The following is a 16,060-nucleotide window of genomic DNA, read 5'->3' on the forward strand; positions in this document are numbered from 1 at the left end:
AGAATTATGAATTTGTGAACATTCTGTTGTTCAAAAAAGTAGATTGGCATTTAGGTTTTATAGCTCTCAACGTATTCCCACCTACTCAAACATAAAATTAAATATCACGGCCCTGATGAAAAGCAGCAGCTCTGCACTGGTGATGTAAAGGACAATATCAGTAGACTACATGTAGGTTTGGGTTTTTTTAATCACTGCACAGTTTAAATAAATAAATTGCCCAAATTCCCCAAATTCTAAGAACTCAGTTTACAGAAGTTTGAGTCAGGGTGATAGTCCTTAAGTTCAGGACTGTTTCCTGTTAGCAGAAATGGCTGTATTGTTTGATGTGCTAAGAGAGCAATGGGGGATTTTATTTATTAACCCTTAAATTACATAGTAGTAAATCCAGCAAGTGGTATTTGATCCTGTGCACTACTCAAATGAGGAAATGTCCTTGTTGCCTTGAACCTTGAAGTAGGTCTCACAAATATTGTTTACAAGACAGAGCATTTTTGGATCCAAGACCCTGACAGATAACCTTTGTTTGCTTGTTGATCTGATACTGTTAAGATGGTTTGAAACTCTCTCAAACTCAGGTAGCAACAGGAGATGTGGGGAGGAGGGGAAGTGATTCACCTGCACACTGATCCTGTATTGTTTGAGTTATAAATAACTAAAACTTGATTTTCCTGAGGCAGACACTGTGAGTTGTCTTCATGTTTCATGCAAGTGAGGCAAATGCTGGTCAAAAGGAAGGGATGCTCGCTGAATCTTTGAGTTCTGTTACATCTGTTAAGATCATTAACTTCTGTCATGATTAAAATGGCACATAAATTCCAAATTCAATCATCCTTCTGGGATATCTTTGCATGCACTGAGCTGTGACTCCCTGGTGAAGTTTTCTCTGATTCCAGATTATAGTTTTGGTGCATAATTAGGATTTCAGTGACATAAAGTTTCTGCTGCAAACTGTATGAATACAAAATGGTGTGGTCTTACCAAATAACTAACCAAACACTTGTGTGTTGTGTAGCATTCTTATTTCAGTGTTGTATGAGCTTGAAATGACTGCTGCTTCCAAAAATACTACAGGACTTTTTAAAAAATCTGTGCACAGTGCAGAAGTTATTAATTTGAAATAACAGCTGGAGAAGGAGACAGTAGCTAATACAAGTGTATTGGTATTATTTATTAAAGATATCCTAGAACAGTAAGAGAAACTGGCCTTGTACCAGCGATTTAACTCTCATTCCAAGAGGATATGCTATCTCGTCAAGAAAATATCTACTTTATATTTTTTACTAAGTTTTTAGTGATAGATACTGGTATGTTGATAACATAGGAGTTTTATTGCTATTAATATAGCAAAGTGCTTTGGCTACAAATTAAAATATCTGGGAGGTGGCTTTGGACACTAATAATTAGTTACTTGGTGTTTTTCTGTTTTGGGAAAATGGAATTAAAATGATGTATTGAAGACATGCACTGGAGGCCAGCTATAGTTAGGATTCCTGATGTGCCTAATACATATTTACCACCTTCTCTTTTTTTTCCTATTCTCTTTAATACTTCCTCATGTTCATTATTTGGAAGGTTTTAAAAACTCATCATTTTAAAGCTGTTCAAAGTACTGACAATGTTTCCATCGCATTCACTGCTATGGAACAGAAGGGGAATGGAGCACATTCTTACTGGTTCTTCGTCTATAAGGAAGAAGTTGCAATGTGCCTCAAATAGTGGTTCCTGGTGATATTACTGATACTTTAACTCTTGGAGCTTTGTGGCTCTAGACAGTGTTAGAAGTCTTGTGCTGAAGAGCAGAAGTAATACTGGCTCTTGAGATGGCTTATTGTTAAACTGCTTTGTGGTGTAAATTTCTAAACATCTTTAATTTGTAGTTACAGAAGAAGGAAATATATATTGAAGAAATCTACAGTGTCGGATTGTTGAAGTATTTCTAGATGTTATGTAATAAGATAATTCTAAATTTTAAAAGGAGAAAGTGAAATTAGAGTAGAGTCTAGTGATATTTATTCTGTGTCTATAGTATGCTCTTAACTTTTCATAGAAACAGAATAGATAGTTTCTGTTCAGAACAGTTTGTTTCAGGGAGGAAAAAAGGGATTTTAGCCAAGGATCTTTATGCTTTCATGCAGAAATTTATAAACTGGCAAGAGAACTTGCTCTCTCAATGAAAATATTTCACAGGATTGATCCAGTTTACAAGCTTCTGAAAATTATTGTTTTCACATAGCAGATTTTTTTAGAAGTTTTTGGCCAAAATATGAGCAGATTGCATTTTTACTGATAGAAATGCATGACTTTAGCACCATACTGTCATTCAGCAACTTTTGATAGCAAGGTGCATTGTGATTCTGGGCACTGGATCAGAAAGAAGTGAAACTGTGCATTTATTCCTCTCGTTGGCACCATATCGATATAGAGGAGGAAACATTCTGATCTGCAACATGTAGAGAAGATGTTAAGAAAATTTCAGGGAGAAGCTTGTGAAGAGAAGTACGGGGGTTAGGGAATACAAGCTCAAGGCAAGACACAGAAGCTGACAGAAATGGAATGTTACGTGTAAGACTGCAGGGGCAGAGCAAGAGGTGAACACAACTACAGAGAAGGAGAGGAACAGATGTGCAAGGAAAGATGTAGTTAGAGCAGTCTAATCACAAAATAATCCTGTGTTCTAAAACAGAAGGTCCTTAAAATCCTCTGCTATTCAGTGGATACCTCTACAACTCATAGTAAACCCCTCATTTCTTTATTATGCTTCTTGAGTACAAAAGGAACCTGAGCCTAAAATACAAGGCAGTAGTGCCTGAAGTGAGAATGAGCTACGGTTGCATGGATAGAAATGCTTAGCGTAGTAATATGCATTTATGAATTGTCTTAATCTAACATTTCACAAAAGAGAATCAAAATTTGGAAAAGGTTGCAACAGGTGCCACCTACCAGGTGTCAGCCTTGGAGATAAGTAGAACTGAACTGGACTGAGCAATATAAAAGAACTCTGAAGATGGCTTTGAGGAGCGACCAAGTCTTCCAGAGATTATTCCAGCTTGACTTATATCTCAACACATATTTGATTCAAGAACATTAATTTTTCCTTTTTCTTCATTGTTAGTATTCTTGTTTTTCATTTAAAAACCAAAATGTTTGTCAGATTGCCAGTCATCTCTACATGCCATACATATATCAGGCCTTTAATGCCTTGCTCGAAATCAAAGAGAAGACTTGGGATCTTATTTATTGGTCAAAAAAATAGTAATTTACAGATTATATCATGTGAGTTCCCTGAGTTGAATATGCTCTATGTCCAATTGTTTCAGTGAAAATATCTGCAAGGGACAAGTCCAGATCAGCACAGCTTGTTGCCCTTATTAACTTATGGACAAAATTCAGAAGAGTGTGTTACCAGTGGTGCTCTCCTCGAGTGGCCAGAGGGAATGGGGAGAATTTAAGAGCAGAGAAAACATACATGATACTTTTTACTATTTTCCCAAACTCTAAAGATGCAAACCAGGAACTTGGTGGGATGGGTATCATTTCATGAATGATCTCACTCATAAGTTTACCAGGTTTCCCTTTAAATCCTCATTAAATTGTAGCATCCAGAATTCCATTTAACAACGAGCTCAGAAGGTCAATCACAGTGTGCCTTGTCTGCAACACTTTGGAATGTATTAACTAATTTCACATATTAGCTGACAAGTGCTAATATAACACTTTAATTTGATGAAACAAAGTGAGATTAAAAATGGAAAAAGTGATTTGTCCAAGTCCATCACCAGAAAGAGTCATATTGGAAAGATACCCGAGAATCCAACAGTCTTAAAACAAACAAACGAAAAAAGATTCCTAATCAGAGCTTGGAAAGTGAGGGGGGAAAAATCCTCAGACTAACCTTGAAGAACGTAGAAAAACAGTGTGTTCATTGTTGAAATTATTTCCTGTGATTATGAAACAAGTTTTCTAAGTAATAATTAAACTGAGAACACCTAATGAAAAGCCAAGGACCAGCATTTACTTGTGAACAAACAGCTCTGTGAACAAGCAGCTCTGTGATTATGCTGACTGCAACTTCCATTTCAATAGGCATTCCCCAGTGCTGTTCCCTTCATGCTAGAAGTAAAAAAACGTGGGAATGGAAAATCTTTTATGATTTTGCGGTTTTTAAACTTTTCCACTGAACATACATAGTGTTTAAATATTGAAAACCTATGAAAATGTTCATTGCTTCTGAAAATACACCCAGAATCTTTTGTAAGCCGTGTTGCTTAAACTTTCCATGGTGTTTTAGTAATTCAAGATGTTTGTTTTCTGTGTGGACTGTTGGTTTGGACATAGTAAATATGTGTGTGTTCTCTTATTTGGACACTTGCAAAGAGAAGCGAATGAGATAAAAGTGTTCCAACCAACTTCGCATCAGTAGTTTCTTCAGGTGACCAATATATTTAGTGCTATTTTGGTGTAAAATGTATTGTCTGTATAAAGACTAAATTCTTGTGTTTAATGTGTTCGTAACATGGCAGAAGCAGCTTTTATGCAGGAACTTACCTCATTTTCTGTTACATGGATCTGATGATTAGAAACTATATAAAATATATCTTTAAGGACAGCTGTTTATCTGTGTTTTTATTGGATACTTTGTCATCATTCTGCAATGATTATGGATTACTATGCCACTGCAACATACTTAAAGAGGAGTATTACTATGGCACATGTCAAATGCAAAAAAAAATACTTTTACACCCTTTAGTTGAAAACAGCTCTGAATTATTATTGTGGTTTATAGTGTAATCTTTAAATTCAAACAAAGAAATAATTGGAGCTTTTTTATTAGAGTTTTAACTAATTTATTCAGGACAATATTGGTTCTTAACATATTCTGGTGGGTTCTAAGACTATTTACAGATAAAAGTGCTAGGTTTTGGATATACCTTTATGAAGTTTTTTAAGGGCAAAAAGGATTCATGCAGTTCCTTCATTTTCACCACTGAATGACTTAAATTTAAGCATAAAAGTTTTGCATGTCAGACAGCTTTGAGTCATTTTTAGGTTATTCTCCACAGTTTGTTTTTTTTTTTTTACTAAAAATTATAAGATACATTTTACGATAGTAAATTGTTTATGATAAATCACTTACTGTTGTCATCTGCAGATGGTGTCTCTGCTAACTTTGTAGTTTACCATTTTCAGCTGGTTTAAATGTTGGATTTTGCATTTCTGTTACTTGTTTAAAGATTTAATATTGGTATGATAGAGTTTGTGATAGTAAGGCAAAGAAGCTCACACTAGTGAACAATACTAGTGTAAAGTACAGTCGACTGTAAGGTGTTTCAGACCTATTTTTAATTTTTCAGACGGTGCTTTCTGAGTTTTATGGTAAGAATATGGGTGTTGCTAGTGGATGTGGTACTTTTAATCCTGGAGTTATGTACACTAGTGTATGGCATTCACTTAGGTGCTGGGCTTTTGTTTCTTACAGGAAGCTGATCATCACACTGGGTAAGAAGCAGAAAAGGAAAAATGAATCTTCAGATGAATTGTCTGATGCTAAACAGACTCCACAGCGGCCACTGAAAGATGAAGACTCACAGGTAAGGAGTCAGCATTTTTCCCTTTTAAATTTGTATGTGTTGCTATTTCTGCAGGTCTTTTTATCCCCTCTCTCCAAAAAGTTACACACCCTTTGACACAGTGACAGTTACTCTCCCACTGCTGTCCACTTCCTAGGTAGAACCTTTCATAATCAGCTACTTTTCCAAGTTGAAAATCAGAAAATCCTACAGGTCAGAACCCCCTTTCTGTAATGGGACATCAATGCCCTGCTTGTATGTGTTCAGTTTCAGTATAGAAGTCCATAGATGTGAGACTGTAAATACTTCCCATTGAGTGTGCATTTAGACTTGATCCTTACTTTGGCTGACTATGTGAAAATGGAGAGTTTGCCTCATAGGAGAGACTTGTGTTAGTGAAGCTGGATCTTTGAGAACATTTAAAATGTTTGTTTAGAGCTGTACTGTGTTTTTTCTGAGCTCTGCTTCCGTAGAAACAGAAAAAGTAGATTTCTTGCAGTGGTGAATCTGAAGGGAACGATGATCAGTGTGCTGATAGGCTCTAGTTGGTTGTGGAATACTTGTAGGGAGTGCCAGATGAAGAATTGAAGTGGTCGAGTCATTCCCTTGAGGAATAGCTGTCTTGTAACTTTCTTACTGCAATTTTTTCATAGATTACCCTGGTATAATATAGTAAAATAGCTAATGATTTCTAAAACTTGTGCACAAAGAAGCATGAACTGTTGATAGGAGATTATATTCTGTTTATGTGTGTGTTAGAAATAGAATTATAACTTCTTGCTTTAGGGCAATCTCCATTGAAGTAAGATTTTATGATGGAAATGTGCAGGTTTTTATCCTGTGGTGATTTCATCCACAGAGATGAAATCAATATTCAAAATAAGGTGCTGTTGAGTAAAAATTAATTGCATTATTTGATGACAGTTGTCAAAAACCAATTATAAGATACTGAGTTGCCCTCTGGTATTTCACAGATAGTAATGCTGGGGGGGGAAAAAAAGGATAAGAAGCCATTTCCCAGAATGACTTTTTATTACCTTAAGTGATAGCTTGTCTTAGGTAAAGCTTACCTGGAAGGGAACATGAAATTATTTATTTCTCTTGGAAATTTGTCTTAGTATAGGAAGTCCCTTTAGTACACTGAAGGAGGTGAAAGCAGATTTGGTGGGTCTGAAGTACTGTAACTTCTTAATAGTGTTCTCTTATCAGATTATAAATCTGTGGGCCAACAAACCCAATACAAAAGACTGAAGATCATGTCTTTCTTGCTTTCTTTTCCTCATTGCTCTTGGGGGGGCTTTTATATTTGTTTTTCAGCATGACAAAGGTCATCTTCAGTTCTAGTGTGGATAGACAGGGGGTATCAAGAAGGGAACAGAGGGTAGAACTAAGAAGGTGTGTCATGGGAGAGCAAAATCCCTACTGCAGAATGTCACAGCACTGCCCCATTATATCCCAAGGAAAGGGGGAGAAGCATAACAGGAAAGACAAATTGCTTTACTTCATTAATTCATTCTCTCTTTAGTTTTCGAACATGTTCATGATTTTCTTTTCAAAGAGCTGTTTCTAATTTCTGTTTTAAATAGCTGTTTCTAAGCTCTGGGGGGCAATTTTAGGTCTTTTTTTTCCCCTAATTCATTTTATATGCTTAGTTTCACAGTAAGTGTGAAACTTGATTTTTTTTTTTTTTTTAATTTCTTTTATGTGTGGTACTACTTTATTTTGTGTCTTACAACATTTGTTTATGACCGTGGTTCTCAGCTCAGGGAAACACAAAGTTTTTTTCCAAACAGCTCAGGTTGTATATTAATGTGCTGGAGAACATATGTCAATGTTTTGATAATCGCTTCATGCTTTAAGAGAAGACATAGTGAGAAGAATTGAAAATGCCAGTTACATAATTTTGTATTGCACTTATTACCTGCCTTTTTTCTTTTTTTAAAATCTACTTCTGTCAGCTGACTATTATTGATTTAACTACAACGTGACATTACTGTGTCTGTTTAAAGTCGAAGTTCCTTTCTGTGAGAACACCCCTCCCCACACACACTCACTCTTTCTTGAAGAATAGCTGATCTAAAATTGTGGAAAGCTGATGGAGTAGTCATATATGTAGCCTCTCTAGAGGAATGGTGATGCCCATTCTTTGACTTTTCATATAAATGTACTTTCTTATCTACCTTACTAAAACACTTCTGATGTAGTTGTTGAAGTATAACTGTGTCTTTTACCAGATACCAGCCAGACCAAGGGCTGAATTTAACAGTCAGGAAGAAAAGTTCCTGTACTGCAATCTTACTGTTACTTAATGTCTGCTCTGCAGAAGCCACTGTGACCACAGCATTTTGGGTTTCATTCTATTCACCATTTGTTCTCCCAGTTGAGCACCACAGTGTAGTACAACACTGCAGCCTGCAGTGGATTTTCCTGCACAAAAATACCCTTTGTTTTGTAGAGATAGTTTTACTCATCTGATTTTATTTTTATGATGGTCAGTTCTCCAAAGCAGATTGCAGTGTTTTCAGATGTTACCTCACTAGTTTGATACTGCTATTTTTATCCAGTGAATCCAATTTAAAAATTAATCTTACGGTTAAATAGGCAGTGTCTCATATACTGGTGCTGAGGGCTGGAAGGATTATGCAATAACCTAATAATCTAAATATTTGAAACTGTGAGTGAGAAGGAATTATTTTCTTACACTGAGCATTATTTCTTCAGCTGAAACTTGTCCTCAGATTCTTGCAGAAACCAGAATGAAAGGTTAGAGAGATAAACAGCAAAGTAAGCCAAATGATGCTGTTAAACAAGCCCCGATTAAGGTGGAGGAGAAAATAAGTACATTAACAAAGCAACCAGCTTCATTAGCCATCAGGTCAGACTTCATCAGCAATTTGACCAATATTATCTAGTGAAAATCTTCCCCATTTTTTGTATATAGCACTGTTGTTTAGTAGAGACACTGCAGCATATTTTGTATCTTTCCCTCTGATTCTGGAATTGGATGGTAGCACTCTACACAGCATTAGGAAATTGCTGTTGAAATACTGATGCTCATGGGAGGTCTGTTACATATCAGCTTTTCTCCCAAACTACTCTGGAAATAGTGATTTGTGTTTGCTTTTGAACTCTAAAAATAAAAGTATCAAATGTTTATATGAAACAGAAAATAAATAATTAATTAAAAATAGTGTACCGTTGTGATTCGTGTATTTCACGTTTCATATCAAATGTTGACCTTTGGTTTTAGATACAGCTGAAATATTGCTTAGAGTGTCCCAAAATGTACAGTTCATGTTAGGGGAAGTTTTGTGTAAAAACTCTTACTTATTTTTTTTTTCTTTCTCCTGCATGCAGAAGAGAAGATCAAATCGTCAAGTTAAAAGGAAAAAATACTCTGAAGAAGGAGAAGGGAAGCAATCAGAAGAAGAAGCAGCTAAAGTTTCTGTAAAAATCAAAAAGAATTCTGCCCCTTTGCCTGCTGAACAGCCTTTACAATTATTTGTGGTAAGTAAAAACTGACTTGATCCGTAGTGGGAACTTCCTATTCGTCTCAAGTAGTTCAGTGAATAAAGCTCACAGCTTGGAATACATTATCATTAGTAAACCATGATTTAATGTGACATTTTGCTAAGATCTTGAAAACTGAAAGAAGTGGTTTCTTACTCTTTTTTCTGTTACAAACCTTTGTTGACTTAATTGAAGTTAAGCATAAGGATAAGACTAAGGATGGATATATCTCAAATAATGTGGCGTAGGCATATGGAAAAGCTCTATGCTTATGTTGTCGTGACTTACAGAAGTATAAAATTATTTGGGGGATCTCTGCTTGCTGCTGGGGTATTTAAAAAGGATACTCCTCCTTTACCCCCTCAACCTTTTCAAGGTTTACACTTCACTGTTTAACTTGTGCCAGCTCTGGGACTCAAACTTCCTGTTGAGCCATTCTGGGTAAACAGAATGGCAGGAAAGAAACAGGAAAAACGTGTTTGTGAGATGCTTGAAAAAGTGCCAAAAGTTGTAAGGGAAGGAGAAGGATAGTCTAGTTGGAAACAAATCAGAGAAAAGAGAAGGTGACTCTTTATTGCAAGCAACTTCTACAGGTGCCTCTTTATCTCTGGAACCACAGCTCCAGTCTTGGCAGAGCCACGTAGTCCTGTTCGTGTCACATCTAAGCCCTGCTGGAATTGCCAGGCACGACCTTCTCTGCCTGATTCCACAGCGTGTTTGTTACCTATGTGCAGAGTAAATCTACTCAGTTGTGTTTGTCACATGCTGGGTTTCTTTCCTTTTTTTTAACCTGTCTGTCAAGAGTTCTCCCTTTCTATACAAGGAAATTCTGGGCATGTCCAGAGCATCACTTTGACTCAGTGGGGCATTCACAGTGAGTCTGTGTCTGGGAAGCATTGAATCCTGAGTGCTTGCACTGTGTAAGTGTGTTTTTGGAAAGTGAGCATTTCATCTGATGCCCTTTGGAAGTGCCAGACTTTTGCATGTACTTCTCTCTGGATAGAGACCTGGATTTTAAACTTTACTCCCAGACTGTTAATGTTAATGGTGGAGGTCAAATTTACGTTTATTGGTGATCTTCTGACAAGCCACTTGTGGTTGAAGCTTTTAAGCCTAATCAGTTTAAAGAGAGGGCATTTACTGCAGTTTTATAATGTCATTTTTTTCCTGCATTTATAGGAAAATCCAAGTGAAGAAGATGCAGCAATTGTAGACAAAATCTTATCTTCCAGGGTAATAAAGAAAGAAGTAAGTGATTCTCATGGAATAAAATTGTTTATTTGAAAAAGTGTTTTGCATCTGTCATTTTACATTTCCCCTGAATTTCCTTTCCTAGGTATCTGCTGGGATGACAGTAGACACAGAAGAGTTTTTTGTAAAATACAAGAACTAGTAAGTATTAAAAAGTTGTTTCATCATATGTGTTGACTGAACTGCTAAGTACCATATTTATGTGCTCAGGTTTTGTATTGTTTGAAGGTTGCTTGTAATAGATTTTGTCATTTTTGAGATTTTTCTTTACCAATTTGATCTTTAAACTGCTAAGAATCTGCATTATATTGCTAGTAATAATTTTAAAATTATCAGTATTGTGAAACCAGCACTGACCAATAAGCTGAAAGCTTTTTTTTTTGCCAAAGAACAGAATTTTTTAGAGAAGATATGTTTATTAAATTCAGCAGGGACTACATGCCTGAGGCAAATTATAATTTCATGAATTTAAATCAGAGGTGTTTTGTGAACCTAGATTAGATTTACACTGTCATACATTTAGGAGAGGTTCATGTAGGAATCAGAGTTCTGTGGATTCTAGCCCAAAAACACTGCCTTAACTAGATGCTTCAAGATGATTATTTGGAGGAATAAATCTTTGATCTTTACAGAGGATTCTGTCTTAAATGATAAAATGGTTTTTTTTTGAGTGAAATTGTGGTTTATAAAATATATTATTTTAACTCTATATTAAAAATAGATAGTAAGCTTTTGCTTTCATTAATGTGTTAATGTCAATCTCTGTGATTTTTAGCTCATATCTCCACTGTGAGTGGGCCACAGAACAACAGCTTTTAAAGGATAAAAGAATCCAGCAGAAAATAAAGCGATTTAAACTAAGGAAAGCACAGAGAGCTCACTTTTTTGCAGATGTGAGTATAAATATGAATTAAATAAGCTCTCTTGTTTCCTTGTAAAATTGTGATCAGTAATTTGCTTTTAAATAAAAGAGATGATTGTTAAGAAATAAAAATGAGCCACTGGGGCTGGGGTTTTGGTTGCAGCAGGGGGTGGGTTGTTTAACGTAATTTTAAAAGCAAGTCTTCTGGAGTCAATGAACTAATCTGACTTACATGGTTTAAAATTGGAATTGGTTGAGCAACTACTTAGAAGTGATAAGGAGGGAAGGACTTTGTTAGTATGTTTGTTTCTCTGTGACTTACCCACGACAGCACTTCATCCCCAAGTGACTGTGTTTTCTGTTCTGATGTCAAATCCCAGGGATTGTTGCCAAAGAGAATAAAGTGGTGGTTTGGAGGGGGGGGTTGTGGATTTTAAGGTGTGTGCAAAAGCCTCAGTAGTTTCTAACTACCAAATTTATTTCGTGTATGGCGAGAGAGCAAGTCTTAGCAAATACCAGCTTTTTTTTGCCTTTCTAATGATTTTATTAATCTTGCACTGCAGATGGAAGAGGAACCTTTTAATCCTGACTATGTTGAAGTAGACCGGGTATTAGAAGTATCTCTTTGTGAAGACAAAGACACTGGTGAGGTAAATATACCTTAAAGCAAGTCAAGAAGATACACGTCCAAGTTTGACAGTTGTAATTTTATCAGATTTCAGAGTAACACTTCAATGATTTTACATCTCCTAGACAACTGATGAGCAAAGGCTGATTGTTGATTAAGGCTATTGGAATATCCATGATACTTATTCTGCTCTTGTAGATAGCAAAATGAGCAGACTTTTACCCAGTGATTTCTGCCTCAATCTTCCTAAAGCAAGGTTGAGGGTTAGAACGACTTTTCCTTGTATGCAGCAGATCTGTCATTATTACACATTTAGAAAAAATGTGTTGTCATAAGACTTTTTCTCGTGCCTCTTTATTTGGTTTTGAAATATTTATGCACTGAATCTAAATAAGATAATCTTCTTTGGTTCCATCTTTTGTGACTTTTCCTAAATTTTTATATAAGTTGCCCAGCAAGGCTGTCAAGCTTTCTGTTTTGTTGTGAAGACCTCTGGTTTAGGAACTCTCTAAAGCTCTTTGGTTTAGGCCTAGGTAGCCTGATTTGGAGACTGGGGGAAATGTTCTGGTTGGTGCCTTTGTAGTTACTTCTGCCAGCCTGCCCCATTTCCACAAATATCATAATTTATCTTTCCTAAGACTTAAGATTTACTTTTGGGTAAGTGGGATTGAAAAATACTCCAGGGGTCTACAAGTGGCAGAGTCTGAGAAGCCAAGGATAAGTAGGTAATAACAGGAATCTACACTGAACATTTGGAAAAATGTCGATGTTTTTGCTTCCAGCTCTCTTGTGAGCAAGCTACTCAAATAGTAAGGCATATTAACAGTCTGTATACTAAATTAAAAACTGATAACATTCAGAATTTTCTTCTGCAGCCTGTTATTTACTATTTAGTAAAATGGTGTTCGTTGCCATATGAAGACAGTACGTGGGAGCTGAAAGAAGATGTAGATCAAGCGAAAATAGAAGAATTTGAACAATTGCAAGCTTCCAGGCCTGACTCAAGGAGATTGGTAAAATTATATCTAATTTACTTGTCTGTCTTGGGAAATTTGATTTTGTTTTCCCAACTTTAAACTTTTGTGTTAAAACACAAGGCTTATTGACGTTTTGTATAAAGGATCTGTGTGCCTTGGTACCTAGGAATAATAATATACTCAGGTAGGCATAGATAAATATTCTCATCTAAGTTGTTACTCTTTAAAAAAATAAAGATCTTTGCTTAGGAAAAATTATGAAGTGCTGTGACTTTCTAACTGAGCAATGAGCCACACATTGAAAGTGGCTGTCACAGAATCTGAATACGTTTAAGAAGAGGAGAAATCAGAATTAAGTATTAACATCCTTTTATAGAAAACAGAGGTAAGTCTTGTGCTTCAGCACTGAAGGCAATTGGCAAATGAGATCTGTCAAACATTCTGTAATTACTTCCTGCTTTTATTTTTCTTGTTGTCAATAAAGGGCTGACTGAAAGGAAAAAAAACCACGTGTAATAAGGAAATGTGTTTTATCTTTAAATTATCAATCTTCCGTCTCCTAGAGCAGGAGAAAGCAAAATAGTTCTATTTCAAGTCTTGTATGTCATTGTCAGAGTAGGACATGTGTCCTGCGTGGTGTAGTACAACACTTGTTCTAACTTCTTTTACATAACTAAATATGCTCAGTGTTTTAATTTGTAGGCTTTGGGGTTTATTTTAATGGTTTTTCCATCTACAGATAATGACAGTAGTCACGATTAACATCATATTATATTGAGTTCATTTTTGTAGTATTTATTTAAAATCCTGACATTTTGGCATGTGAGAACAAGAGCTTTTATACCTCTGTTACCATATTTGGCTTTGAGAGAAAAAGATGATTAAAGCGCAACTGTACAACTGACAGTCATTTCGGCATCAGCAACAAGTATTTTTTGCTTCAGGCTCCAGCAGCTACAAGAAATTATTTGCTGACTGCAGCCCTGTGAGCAGGAGCGTGGCTGCTCTGGGTGTGGGGGAGTGGACAGATGGCAGCTGGTGGGTGAGGGGAGGAGGGACAGCTACTGCTGTGCCCAGACCTGGTGTCAGGTGATGCTGACGCTGGCAGTGAGGAGATATAAAATTCAAATCTAAAATTCAGAGCTGCCAGATAAGGCCACATGAATCTAGAGTGAAAGCAAGCTTTTATAAATGCTGAGAAATGAAGGAGGGGCTGGGGGGGAAGTACAGCTGATCAGAAAAGCTCTAACTAAAATTATTTCACTTGCATATGTGAGTTTGTTCACGTTGGGATGCAGAAGTTTTCAGAAGAGAGGTTTTTTTCTGCTGCAGTCATACCTAGTATCAGTCAAACACTTCATGATTTCACTACTAAATTGCCTGCTAAGCTTAAGGCCAAGCTGTTGAAGCTCCAGGCTTGGGAACCAGTGGGTTTGTGTATATGTATATATTTTTATATGTAGCCCCTCAGCTTTCCTTTAGCTTTCTAGGGACATTAGGATGATACACCTTGGTACTGTTAGTCTGTTTTGTCATGTCCTTGGTGTCGTGACCCTGTGTATGCTGGTGCTGTTTTTCATCTCATCTCTTGGTGGAATCGATTAAGGGAACTAAACCACTCACAAGTTTACTTTTCTGTGTTCCTGCCTTTGCCTTCCTGACTTGGCCAACTGTGAGATCCAGTGATCAGCAGTGACCAGGGCAAGTGCAGAAAGGAAAAAGGGCAAGATCAGACTAGCTTAGTATAGATGCCCAGACTTCTTCAGGAGAAGAGCATCAGTGTCCAGAGTTACTTAGAGTTTGGGAATGTTGGTGATCCCAAATACTCAGTTGGCTGTTGTAGGGCAGCTGTTCTCGGAGCTGCCAAAGTGAAACTTCGTGTAGTCTTGAAGTTTCTTATATAAATGAATTAGTGTGTCAAATTATCCATGCCAAACTGTTTATATGCTTAGTTTGAGAAACCAGTTGCTTTATTTTATCATAATGTAGTGTTAAATAATTTCAGAAGTAGTGATTCATATAGACAAATAAATACAAATTACAGGTTTCTGAAGACTCTTAATTAGTAAGGAATGTTAGCACTGACACCTTCCTGCTTTTAAGGTTTAATAAGAACATTCTAAATCTAAAGTGATACACTCACTAAACAATGGGGTTAGATATTTTGGAAAAATAAAGCATTTATCTTTCCCTTAAAGGACCGACCGCCTCCAAGCTCCTGGAAGAAGATAGAACAGTCCAGGGAATACAAAAATGGCAATCAGCTCAGGGAGTATCAACTGGAAGGACTTAACTGGCTCCTATTCAACTGGTACAATAGGTATATGCATGGAATATTTTTTAATGTAGATTTTAAACAAATTGAGTGAATCACTGTTACTGAGGATGAATATTGTTTTAACTAAAACAGTGACTTCTAGGGAATCTGCATTAATTTCTAGCACTTTTGTCAAGGTGAACGTGTGTGTAGGAAATCTGCTTAATTTGAATTCTTTTAATTAGGGCAGATGTAGTCCCAAAAGAACACTCCTGGAATATATTTTTCCAGGAGAACTTCATGGAACATTCCATTCTCAGGTTTTGCCAGTGGCTAAACATGATGCAAAGCTTGTGGTTTTGTGTACTGAGCATTCTTTCACCATAACCAGGGAGAGCATTTGCAAAGATCTTTTTACAGTGCCTCGGTTTTGACTGTTGTTGTAAACTGGTATATTTGAGTTTAGCTTTTATACATTGTCCATTTGAGTAACAGCTTCAGTGTCTGTACTTTCTTTGATGCTAGTGACAAAGAAATATTTTTTACTTTCAGGCGAAATTGCATTTTAGCAGATGAAATGGGTCTTGGCAAAACCATCCAGTCCATTACATTCCTCTATGAAATCCTCCTGACTGGTATAAGGGGGCCTTTCCTGATCATAGCTCCGCTTTCCACTATAACAAACTGGGAACGGGAGTTTCGCACGTGGACTGACCTGAATGTCGTGGTGTACCACGGCAGTATGATCAGCAGGCAGATGATCCAGCAGTATGAGATGTACTTCAGGGACTCCCAGGTATTGTAACGTCACTTGTGTGCAGTAACTTACCCAAAACCTGTTTCAGGTGGGAGTAAGGAGAGGTGTGCTTTACATTATCTGTGTGTTTATCTTAGTGAAAGTCATCTTATATACCCTGATGTTTCGTAGGAGCATCTTTAACATATGCTTACTGAGGAAATTTAGTGGAAGTGTTTGCAGCAAGATGTGTTGTTTCACTGTGCTGA

General features: G+C 36.6%; 1 protein-coding gene across 7 annotated transcripts in view; it reads left to right on the forward strand.

The window, feature by feature from the left end:
- Window positions 1-16,060, forward strand: part of CHD9 (chromodomain helicase DNA binding protein 9) — an 85,747-nt gene that overhangs the window by 39,561 nt on the left and 30,126 nt on the right. For all 7 annotated transcript variants that reach the window (XM_027732328.2, XM_027732344.2, XM_039386173.1 and 4 more), the window contains 9 exons: window positions 5,480-5,591; window positions 8,928-9,077; window positions 10,260-10,328; window positions 10,417-10,472; window positions 11,107-11,224; window positions 11,757-11,843; window positions 12,697-12,834; window positions 14,997-15,118; window positions 15,608-15,851. In XM_027732328.2, coding sequence (XP_027588129.1) covers window positions 5,480-5,591; window positions 8,928-9,077; window positions 10,260-10,328; window positions 10,417-10,472; window positions 11,107-11,224; window positions 11,757-11,843; window positions 12,697-12,834; window positions 14,997-15,118; window positions 15,608-15,851 — 1,096 coding nt within the window. The remainder of the gene's footprint in view (window positions 1-5,479; window positions 5,592-8,927; window positions 9,078-10,259; window positions 10,329-10,416; window positions 10,473-11,106; window positions 11,225-11,756; window positions 11,844-12,696; window positions 12,835-14,996; window positions 15,119-15,607; window positions 15,852-16,060) is intronic.

The sequence above is a fragment of the Pipra filicauda genome, unplaced genomic scaffold (assembly GCF_003945595.2).
Source record: "Pipra filicauda isolate LSUMZ 115617 unplaced genomic scaffold, ASM394559v2 scaffold46_size3722508_pilon, whole genome shotgun sequence".
Lineage (NCBI taxonomy): Eukaryota > Metazoa > Chordata > Aves > Passeriformes > Pipridae > Pipra > Pipra filicauda.